Below are 12,246 nucleotides of genomic sequence, written 5' to 3'. Positions count from 1 at the left end.
GCCAGCAATTGGCCTGGTGACCTAAGCTGAGAGGAGGCCCGCCGAGAACGTCTGATCCACAACAACGACTAGGGATGTTACGAGAACCGATACTTACGATACCTTTCGATGCTAAAATAACAAAACACAGACGATGCCCATTTTTTTTAAGCACCGTTAGCACCGTGAGCGCGGATGCCAGCTGTTAGCATCGGTGCTGCGCCTCTTCTGGAACTGATGGGGGCAGTATACTTGGTTAGAAGGAGAGAGAGAGAGACAGAGAGAGAGAGAGAGAGACAGAGAGAGAGAGAGAGAGAGAGAGAGAGAGCGAGAATGTATCTTGCAAGTGGGGATGGGCATAATTAATCGCCGATGAAAAATGAAAAAAATAACGTCATCGACGAAATTCTTAATGATCAATTCATCGATAAAACTATTGCATGTTCGCTATGTGGCCGGAGGTCGGAATATCCAAGTTGCCCTGAAAGCAGCACAGTGAGGATGTTCTTCTGGAGTAAGCAGCCCGGAGCTAGCCTCCGCTGCTCGGCTTCATGTCCGCACACGGACCGTCAGTCCACGGGGAAGGGAACCCGGACAGACCCGGGTCTGGGTGAGGGGTTCCGGAAGTGAGGGCGTGACAACAACCGGACTGAGAGTTCGAGAACCGTCAAATCCAGCTAGCTCTCAGCGGCTAGCTCAGACATGGGCAAAGTACGGAGGTGGAGGTTTTATTCCGGCCCGCCGAACTTGTCCAAATAATGGAAAAAAAAAAAAATTAAATTTAAATTTGAAAAAAAAAAAAATTTAAAAAAAAAAAATTTAAACTAACAATTTAGTAGCACTTAAATGGCACGTACTTATTGCACATTGTAGTTTTGCTTTATTCTTGAAAAAAAAAAAGTTGAATGCACTTTGTAAGTCGCTTTGGATAAAAGCATAAGCTAAATTAAATTTGCCAGGGAGTGTGGTGTATAGGGCTTGAAAAGGCACATGATCTCCCTTCACTTTTTCCCTTTGTACTGTGAGCCCTTCTGTAAAATTAGATTATCAAGGAAACAAAGAGTGGACAATGAGTGCCGAGGGTTTGACACAAAGTCGACAACAAAATACTATTTCACTGAAGTCCAATCGAAGGCTGTATGCCTGATATGCCGAGAAACTGTCGAAGTTTCATGGAGTACAACATCAGCCGTCACTTTGCTACGAAGCATGCTAACTACGCCAGCAAGCAGTCAACGCAAGAGACTCAGAGGTTGGCGACTAATTTACAGACTCAGCAACATTTTTTTTCACAGATAAACTGCGATTAAAGAGTCATCTACCAAGGCATGTTTTTTGGGGGGCATTTGAAAAAGCAAAGGCTAGCAAGCCTTTCTCTGAAGGCGAGCTTTTGTTAAATGGTCTTGCAAATAAGTGCTTTGCTACTTGGTAAAGGCCTAATCCTTTCATGTAATGATTTTTCCATGTCATTTATATTAGTTCACAAAACACTCCATCCATCTGTTCCTGGCCCGGCCCCTCTGTCAAATTTTAGAACCCATTGTGGCCCGCGAGTCAAAATGTTTGCCCACGCCTGGGCTAGCTGCTCTCTCAGCGGGGCTTAAGAGTACAGCAGCGCATATTTTCAAGTGTAACCACTGAACGAATTCCGTTTTAACTGCCACAAGAGTTGTTCATCTTGTAATAAAGATCTTAATGAGGAAACACGCTGTGTTTTGTTTTTTTACCGTGGTATCGAAATTGTCATCGAGAATCGTGTTATTTTACTGGTATTGGCACCGACTACTGAATTTTTGGTATCATGACACTCCTAGCAACGAAAATATTTTAATAACCTTCTTAAATTTCACGATCGGCTATGAACAGGAGACTGTTCATGGAGACTGCAACGACACCACAACCACTAATGAGAGTAGTTTTTGCAAAAAGCATTGGTATTTTTGGTTGGAGTCTAGTTTTAACTTCGGACCCCGCAGATCCCTTTTGCCTGGGGCCCACAAAGTCCTTTGAAATGAGATGGATAGTGACACTGAGATTGGCAACACCACCGGGCACATATCAGTGCTGGCTGGTTGTTATATATGTAAGTCACACCTACTGTATCCTGTTTTAGTCATTTAGATGATCCTTTCTTGAATGTTACCATCTTTCTCCACTGAGGAGAGATAGAAATAGAACAAAGCTGGGAAACATTGAGTAACATCTCGAGCAGCCGATATTAGATGTTGATCTGTGAAATTCTGTGATGTATCATTAATACAGTTGAGTTTTCAGAATGTTTCTCACGGATAAAGGGATAAAGGGACTTGAGGAAAAGAACAGTCTAACTTTTACATGAACCAGTGTACACCTTCATTTAACACTCTCCATCATTCTATTTCCCTCATTAAATTAATCCCATTAGTTTCCATCCCTTCTCCTTTCCTGTATTCAGTGAATGGTCCATTTCTTCACATCCTTCTGCTTGTCACCTCTGCAACAGAAATCTCTCACTCTTTTTCTGGCCTCTTCCGTTTCTCTCTCTTTTTCACAGCTCTCTAACTTAATCTCATTTGAACTGCCTTTCAAACTTTTTCTCCTTCCAGCTCTCGCTTTCTATGTGAGCTCGCACTTTCCAACGTGCTTAAATCAAATAATTAAGTTTTAAGTGGTGCAGATATATCCAGTTTGCAGTGGAATGATAAGTCATTTGTTTGCAGAGCGGAGTTCATAAAGCTGCGATGACATTTTAATTTCAGCTGAAGATACGTCATCTTGGTTGTTCCTTGTTCTCTCAGTGTGTGTGTGTGTGTGTGTGTGTGTGTGTGTGTGTGTGTGTGTGTGTGTGTGCGTGTGTGCGTGTGTGCGTGTCTGGCGCAGCAGCAGCCAGCTACTAAGCATGTCATCACAGCAAAATCTGTAAAAGACGAGAATGGTTCCCGAGGGAAAGAAGATGATTGTTGCTTGAAACAACTGGGGTGGCCTCAATATGTGCTGCTCTCTCACTGACATGAACATCAGTTAACTGAGATTTTGCCTCTTCGATGCTGTGAGATGAAACAGACAGCCAGTGGATAAACTGCAGTCTGCAGTCACTAATCACTGGACAAGAGACAAAAGCAGTAAAGTTTGGAGTGTTGGAGATTTTTATGGACTAGATATATTTAGTTAACTTTGTCTTTTGTCTTGTTTTTTAGACCTCTTTTATGACACAGCACATAGATTGAGGTCAGAAGAAGATTTTCCAAATACATCAAATACTGGTTTTATAAAACAGAATATCCTTTCTTCTTGTGCCGTATTGCACAACGCAAGGTTGAGGACAACAACTTGGGAAAGGTACACGTTACCTCAGAGAATGGTTTGGTCAGACAAGCCAAGGTTTGGAAGTTCTTGTCCAATGAACTAAACATATAATTTATTGGCATTTGTAACCCTGCGGCATCTATTATTGAACATAAATTAAGACGTCATCTGTCACCCGAAAAACCTCATTCCAACACCCTGCAACACTCCCCAAACATGAGGTCATGAAAGAGATGGCAGGAGGACAGTGAGATGCTGAAGGGGTCAGATGCGCTTCGTTGCAGATAAATTAAGTGCCATGTTTTTGTATATTCATATTTGTTTCTTTGCCTCTGTTTTGTTTGGTATGCCATATCCATTCCCCTATTTTTGCCCCCTGTATTTCTCCCTACCCTGTTTTGCAAAACTTCCTTCCCTCCGTCTTTGCACCCACCCTTCTTTCTTTTTCTCCTTTAGTCCTTCCCTCTGTTCTCCTCTTCTTCTTTTTTTCCTATCATCGTTTTTAATCGCTTTTTCCTCACGACCACCTTCCTCCTCACTTGCTGTTCCATTTCTGTCATTCTCCAATCTCTTTACCCCCTTCCTTCTCTCCATCCACTCATTCAGAGAGTGTTTTTTGCTGTAGCGTCAACGCCTGCAGAGTCTGCAGCTTTTCTTTCAGACGCTCTCACCTCATTATCCTACATCACAATGCTTGGCCTGCTTCCCTGACCTTCTCCCTTCACCGGATAATCTGCTGTTCCCTCCTCATATCAGCCCCGTCGCCCTCATCCTCTCTGAATAATTTTTTGTCTAATGCAACAAGGGGGTGAAAACACCTGAGATTCTGTTATCCTTCTTACACATATAATATGTGTAACCATACACTGGAAGATACTTATTTCACACCGTTTGATAATTCATACACCTCTTTCTGAGATGTCAATGAAGAACTAATGCTAAAAGAACTAGATGGGGACTCAGTACAGCGCATATAGGCCAGGTCTCAACAGTCCACTTAAATTCTGCACCTAATTGCACATACTCAGAAGCTATGTCTCAATTCAGTGGCCACTTCATTCCGAGGGTGCTTTTTGAACAGCAATTGCATAACAATGGTGCGATTTGACAATCCCATTTTGAAGGCTCCTCAAAATTCTTTCCATCCCTGAGAAACGAAGGCTGGTGGATCCTGCTCGTGCCAACCTATCCCAGGATTCATCGCGCTTCGATGACAAACCGTCTTCTCTAAGAGGTAATGGAGCGGCAAGCAATGAGATGTCTGATGCTAGTATCAGGCTTCAACTCAACTGAACAGCTAAAGGTAAACCAAGGGTCGTGTCCAACAGCAGCTCTATTGCTAGGCTACATCAAGTGTGGGACCAAGTGGGTGAGGCCAATCAGAGAAATCCAAATTCAAAAAATATGTAATTTCTATGACGCCTGCTTAATCATCTGCTTCTAATTTCTTCTAACATGTTTTATTACTTTATATCATACACTTCTATGTTCACATTTATCTGCAATTGCGTTTACTTGTATTCCTCTCCTTTCTTTAATCTCATCCCTGAAAAGAAAGCCACTTCTGATATTTGTCGTCTTGGGTTTCCGATTTTTAGTTTAATGCAAGGAGGAATCATCGTCAACAACCCTTTATTCAACAGAATAAGAGTCTGATCCCTTTGTGACAAATCCATACATATCTATGGCTGCCTGGAGTATATATTTGTATCCTACAGGATCACTTAACTGCGGCTGCTCTTTGGCTGTAACAGGAAAGGATGAGAAAGTGATTTGTGTAAGGTAAGAGATTGAAAAAAGATGTGGCGAACAGTGCCATTAAGTAAATGAATGCAAAAAGGGGTAAAGAAAAGAATAATGAAGGCTAAGACTAGAGGACAATGAAGCACAATGAATGCAATAAAAGAAAGACAGTAAAGGGATGAATAACAGCAGTGAAGTTGATGTGCAGACAAAGCCATCTTAAAGTCACGAACCATTGAATTGTTTTTTTCCAACCGGAGACAAACTGAAAAGACAATTAAGTTTTGGAGGAGTCAGGAGAGACAGATTAAATTGTATAAGTCAAACACCGAGGCACATAAACCCGATTCCTTCACGGCTCCTCCAAAACTCCTCGACTGTACATGTCCACATCGTTTAAATATCAGTATCCATAGTTTGTAATAAACAGGTTTTGTTAAAAAAAAGTTCTTTTCTCATTATGTTCTTAGTTGTACCACAAAGTCAAAAGACAGCAACTTCACCAGAAAACAAAGGATTTCCAGAGCAGTGGGTCTAGGCTGTTTTTGATGAGGACATATATGCCAACAGCTTAACATCCGATAACTAATCAAAACACAATGCTTTCAGTAAAAACCTGCCTTGATATATATATTTTTTTACCTATACTAGATGGAAGCTGTTTATAGTTTTGTGCTAAACATATTCTGGACTAGATGTATTCCTTTATGAGCTACAAATAGATTACAATCTATTGATCGTCCCTTCTGACTGTTGGTAGGAAATTACATAACTTGCTTGACAGTCTTAACTGTGTTATATTATTGAAACACTGTCTGAAAGAACAAGGGGACATAAGTTCAGCATAAATACAGAGAAGAAGACTATTGTACTGCAGTTTCTTACAATATTGTGACACATACAGTTGTATATTATCCACTTAATTGACACTGCTTCACCCTCTTCTGTTTAATCATCGTACTGTATTTGTTGTGATAACTACGCAGGAAGAAGACTCTTTTGCTTAATAAAGGAGTGTAAACACAATGAGTTGAAGGTACTGGCAGAATAAACGTGGGGAAACCACAAGAGTTTTTGTTCATTTACTTGCCAGTGAAGCACTTAAACTGAAGGCACTTTACAGAGTAGGGTTGAGACCTTACAACATGACTGATGACTTTGTATCATCATCAGTCACTGTACACAGTAGAGGAGCAGATTATCCTCGAGCTCTCCTCTACCTCCCACTGCTTCAAAAGTTATTGGCTACCCTCAAAAGATAAGGTGCGATAAACATATGGAGATAAATCAAAATCAATAATAGTTAGATTTCAAAAATTGTTCCAGTTCTGCATTTGGGTAAAACCTACTGGCAAAATATATTAGGCCACAGCAACAGGGATGGGTAAGGCGCTGACACAGAGAGTCAATCATGAGCTTTCCCCCCCATTTTTATATCATCAAATAATTTAAACCAAACCCTTGAACAAATCAGTGTGATGATTACCTAAAATGAAAGAAACTACCTTTGACAAAAGAAAATTACTTGACATGCAGTTCAGCATTTTAGTTTGCATGTCCCACCTGCAAACATGAAGGAGGAGACCAGCATCGTTTCAATTTTGAATAACCCAATTTGACTTCTTTTTGCAAAATTAACCTCCATATTTGTTTGTCTTTGTTAAGAGCCTATTTTTGTCATTAAACAAAACTATAGTTGCTCTTAACCTGTCCTAGAATTCAATATTTATTTTCTGCTTTCCTTTTTCCGGTTTTGTATCTACTGTTCTACCTCCCATAAACTCATCACTGTCTCTCTGTTAGCAAGTCAGTTCCTCCCTCCCTCATCTTCAACCAAATGCTTACATCCAACTTAGGAAAGATGCTGATAAACTCTGAAAATGTCCACTTCAACCTGCCGGTGAACCCCTTCCTGCTTTAAAAAATGTATAATAATGGAGAGGGTACTGCTTTATATTCATATAGTTACACATAATTTCCCCCAGGGGACAGCTGCCGATTGACTGAAGCAGTTGAGGAGTTAAGTGCCTTAAGGACATATCCCCCCTGAGAATGAAGAATGAGTCTGTACTCGCTTTTCTCTCCAATCAGCCATTCATCATCAGCTTTCTCCACTCCCATCCCTCTATCTACAACCATAACCTCCAAACACCCTCCACTCATCCTCACCATTCCATTGTCAGGTTTCCTCCTACTGCACCTTGCTCCCTTCATCACTGTCTCTCCTCGGAGCCCTCCCATGCACCATCTTCCCTCCTTTCCCCCCCGACCACTGCTTCTATTATCACTTGCCTGGGCTCTGATGAATGACAGAGTTGGCTGGAGGAGGTGGATTTGAGCGAGAGAATCTCCATTAGGAGTGACATTAGGTTTTTGCTTGTAAGGCACTTTAGATTGTTTGTTACTGAGAGTGATTTAACAAAAATCACTGTTCATCAGTTTCAAAAAGCCAACCTGCAACCTTTGCATCTCTCACTGTGGTCAAGCTGGGTATTTTGAATATGGGAAAGTTAATTGTGGTTGTGGGCCACTCGCCACTCATTTTTGTCATGTCACCCTAAAAGAACATGTCAGTTATAAACCAGAAAACAATGAAGCTATTAAAAGGATAATTAAGGCATATGTCATTATTTATCCACAACTTAATTAGGACAAACTTTGACACTTTGAGTCTATATTTTTGTGATCACAGACAAAGAATTCAAATCTGCATTATCTAATTAGCTTTTTATTTGATTTCACTGATCATATAAGCACAAAAAGCACTATTAGGAACTAGGGATGCACCGATCCGCTTTTTTCACCTCCGATACCGATATCTGAGGTTTAGTATCGGCCGATACCGATCCGATACCGATACTTATTAAACAGTCGGATTCCCCTGGTCCGCACCAGTTCTGAGTCAGCTGCTAGGCGCCAGCCGAGGCGCACCGCCGGAGGGGCCCCCCCGCGCGACCGGAGGGTTCCCCCAGCGGGCGACGTAGCTGAGGTGATCCCCGAGAAGGGCCCGACACGCGTCCAGAGTCGTCGCCGGTGCGGAAGGCGGGCCGTCGGAGGGGACCGGGTACGGCGGTCGGCAGCGGCGGCGACTCTGGACGCGTGTCGGGCCCTTCTTGGGGATCACCTCAGCTACGTCGCCCGCTGGGGGCCCCTCCGGCGGACACCACCCCGCGGTCCCAAGAAAATGAGAAAAAGCCCCCCGCACCAGCGACGCTGTGAGGCGCCACCGGACCCCCCCCCCCAGTGTGCTGTTAAATTCATAAGTGACACGGGGGAGCTGATCCTTTCGCTCGCTGCATTTTGTAAACACGGCGTGTTGCTTGTGTATGATTAGTCACAGCGCACAGCATAGAATTACACTGAATAGATCCGCCGATATGGATCGGCCCATTGTCACCGATACCCGATCTAGAAATGTCTTCAATATCGGTATCGATACCGATACAAATATCGGATCGGTGCATCCCTATTAGGAACGCCTGATCACCTTTTTATTATTGTAGCTATCCCATCACTCGGCCACATTGCAATAAAATCATGTAAATCTACTTTAGCAGTTTCAGTTTATGTCCACATCAAATATCAGAAAAATAGAATGATAATTTGAGTACTGCAAACTAGGGCTTGGCGATACGGCCCAAAACTAATATCGCGATGCACGGAATGTCGATAATTTGATTCTCCTCTAAATCACTGTAGAAATGTTAAATTCATAAAAGTGCACAGGGAGTGGCTAAACTAGCGGACATTAGAATTCCTGAAGGTCCATGAATGCACCTTGTAAGAAGATAGCTGTGGCCATTTAAATTTAAAACATGGTGTAAATGACCTTTTTTCGAGTCAAATAAAAATGTCAGGACTTGCCTTCTGATCATTGAGCAGTTGTGGATCATAGAGGGAACTCTGTGTTTCCATGGTTCTTCAACAAAGTCACTGACCTTCTGCTTACCGTTAACCCGCCTCGCATCTCACAACACACACACAAGGGTCCACTCTCACTGGAGTGAACTCCGCTCACGTTTATCATTTGTAAACTGATTTGTTCGGTTCAGCATTCACAAAGAATATGAACAAACTGTCAATAACCGTCTCTGAACTCTCGCAAACTTGCTGGGACTCTTCACTTTCTTTCTCAGGCTCTCTGGGTTTCTTCTCTCCTGACACAAAATGTTCACTCCCCCGCCCATCCAGGAAACTCTGGATGGTTGGGGGAGTGAGCAGTCTGCAGGTAGCAGGGCATGAGCAGAGAGAGAGAAATATCAGAGAGGCTGCTTAAAACATGCACGTGAAAACGTCCTTGATGGTCGCGATAATCATTTTATACATCGCACGTGGTACATCGAGTATATTCGATATGTAGCCTCCCGCTATGGCAAACAATATGAAAAAACACTGCTCTGCTGACACAGCTTGCTGATGCAAAATGCCAAATCATTCACTGAAACTGCTGTTTATTTTTTCACCCCATGGCTTCAGTATTTTAAAGGTGCACTTCAGGGTTTTTTGAGAGGTGTGGTAGAGGAAATCGATCGGACCTCACAGAGTCAATACTATAAGTCATTGACTGTGTTTTCAGGCTGTGTTGCAAGTAAAACATCTGACAACAAAATAATAGGTTTCCCCCGATACAGATATGTTGCCCAGTGCTTGCAAAGACCACATAAAAGAATGATAGAGAGCACAGTGGAAGTTGATGCTGAATAAAGCACATATTTGATGTATCTGTCTCCATTAAAGAGGGAGCACAGCTTGGCCAGGCATGAGAGCTGGGGTGGATGGGACAGACGGACCAAGAAAAAAAGAACAGAAAAAGCGGGATGCATGGCTGGATTCAACTTCCAACCAGCTACTTAAATGAGAACCAAAATCTGTCTGCCGACATGAGGGAGCAGAGGAGAGGATGGATGTTAGGAGGTACCATAGAGGACAGAATAAAAAATGTCAAGGCGATGAGGGAGAGAAGAGGGGAGGAGGCGAGAGGTTGTAAAAATGGAAGACCATGTTTTTTTTTAACTTTTCCCATCTTTCACTGCTGCCATTCAGGTAATAATACACATACCAAAGCCACACACACAAGCATGAAGGTCAGTACTTACTTCCTGTCCAGAGAGGTAGTAGGCGGCCAGCAGTCCTCCTATGAAACGAATGTTGACCTCAAACACTGAGACCTCAGAATTCTGGAAAAACATAAATGAGGACCAATTAAAGAAAACTATACATCTAATTAACACAAACAATTCCCATTTAGCTTGTGATGATTTAGACCTCTTTCGAGGTAGGTTTTAATTACATTCAGGTCGCTGCAAGCCATTTTACAATTTTCTTTAATCTTTCTTTCTTTTGGATTTAGGCTTTGTCTTTTGAGCCTTTTGGATGTTTCCGGAGCAGAAGCACAGCTTGAGTTTTCTTTCATGTTTTTTCACAAGTGTTTGTATCAAACTGTTTTTACGACCTTCAAAAAATATCATAATAGACAGAGAAGGCAAGAACTGTTCTCTTCCCGAAACAGCATATTCAAGCAAAATAAATCAAATCACAGGCAAACATAACAACTTTACATCTTTTCATTTAATAACACAGACTTTACCCCCCTTAAATCCTTTGTTTTAGATGACTTAAAATGGTAACCCATGACTTACAGAAACATCTAAAGCAAAATACTGATCCCTCACACACCCCTCTTATACTACATCTCAGAAAACAAACATTAAGAAAGTGCTAATTCTTGTAGAAAATAAAACTGATTCACTTTCTAAGGAACAATATAAGCAGTCATAAAAAACACTGGGCTACATCCGAGAGAAAAGATGTGTTCTGTTCTGAGCGGTTGATAATAGTTTAATACATAAAATGTGAAGAGAGAGAAACCCAATGTTCAAGATGTACATTTGAAAATGTTATTTTCCTCTACAATAATATGGTTTAGCTGGGAATTTGAAATATCAGTTTTAATGAATAAAAAAGTGACATTTAACTCAACGTATTCTATACATTTTTAATTTGTTGTGCAACTTTTGGAAATTTCTGACTTGTCACAGACCAGTCGAATCAAACAAGACACTATGGCTAACAACATTGAAGCCTGGCTTTGATGGGAGATTGGTGATTCACACTTGTAGCTTGGTCTCATCACTAAACAAACAAATTGTATGCATGTTGATTTAGCCAATTGAGTCCAAGGTTTTCTCCCTGGCTATTATTTCCTGCTTTTTGAAGAGTGGATGTGATGGTTTAATTCTTTGCAGAGCACAGCTTAAACTCTCAACAAAATATTCAAATTTTCTACTCTAATATACCCCAAAGTATAATCACCCTGTGGCCAGTCTTGCAGCTTTCCCAGCTCACACAGTCCATGGCCTAGAATTAACATGTGAACTGTAAGCCACTTACTGCAAAATACAACGTGGTGTAAAAATGCTTTCAACTATCACAGTCAATTAAATCAAGTGAAATTAGGATATGTCAATTTGATGGACAACTACCTTGACAACATGGCAATACTGATCAACTGAGATGCCTTGCAGCCCACGACAATCAAAGTCTGAGAGCTATCTGCTAACTAACGTGTGACCTTGCTGTGATACTTCAGAAAAAATTAGAAGCTATTAGAGATTACAGCTTAACGTTTATCTCTAAAAAGAAGTCGGGTCACCTCGATTCATAGTAAATGCACTGTAGAAGGGAGAGAGAGAGACGCAGTGTCTGAATCTTAGAAATGTGGCTTTAGCTGTCAAGTACGTTGGAAAAAAAGGTTTACACAACGATTTATTATCTCTTTATAACCACATGAAGGAACTGCAGCCTTTATTCACAAACATTCACAAACCTGTTTCATCCATAATACCCTCTAGTTTCAGGTCAGCTGGAGCGGCCACATCACTGCATATTTACCTCTGACTTCTAGCTTTCTTCACTAACCTGTTCTTAATCCATAATGAATCTCTTGGCCCTTACTACCATGCATGGTCTAGAGCTGTCATACATCGTCTACTGGGAGGCCTTCCCAATAGAATTATGGGTAATAGTCAGTCCTCTTAGTATCCCTCATTCCACAGGACTATACATTTTTGCAGAACAGGTTTTTTGTTCATCTCCTGAGGATCAGGACATCATATGTAGACATAGAGAAGTGTGAATATCGGGAATATTGTGGCTTTGGTCAAACATCAAATTATCTCATGATTTGTACAATCTTTAATTTGGTTTGTGGCCCCTGGTTACAGGTGTGACTCCCTCAGG

General features: G+C 41.5%; 1 protein-coding gene across 1 annotated transcript in view; it reads right to left on the bottom strand.

Annotated features, from left to right (window-relative positions):
• The window catches only part of man1a2 (mannosidase, alpha, class 1A, member 2), a 117,066-nt gene that overhangs the window by 39,439 nt on the left and 65,381 nt on the right, over positions 1–12,246 (bottom strand). Inside the window, exon 6 of the mRNA XM_061088913.1 lies at positions 10,104–10,184. Coding sequence (XP_060944896.1) covers positions 10,104–10,184 — 81 coding nt within the window. The remainder of the gene's footprint in view (positions 1–10,103; positions 10,185–12,246) is intronic.

The sequence above is a fragment of the Limanda limanda genome, chromosome 16 (genome assembly GCF_963576545.1).
Source record: "Limanda limanda chromosome 16, fLimLim1.1, whole genome shotgun sequence".
In the NCBI taxonomy this organism is placed as follows: domain Eukaryota; kingdom Metazoa; phylum Chordata; class Actinopteri; order Pleuronectiformes; family Pleuronectidae; genus Limanda; species Limanda limanda.
This window is presented reverse-complemented; position numbering and strand designations above follow the sequence as displayed.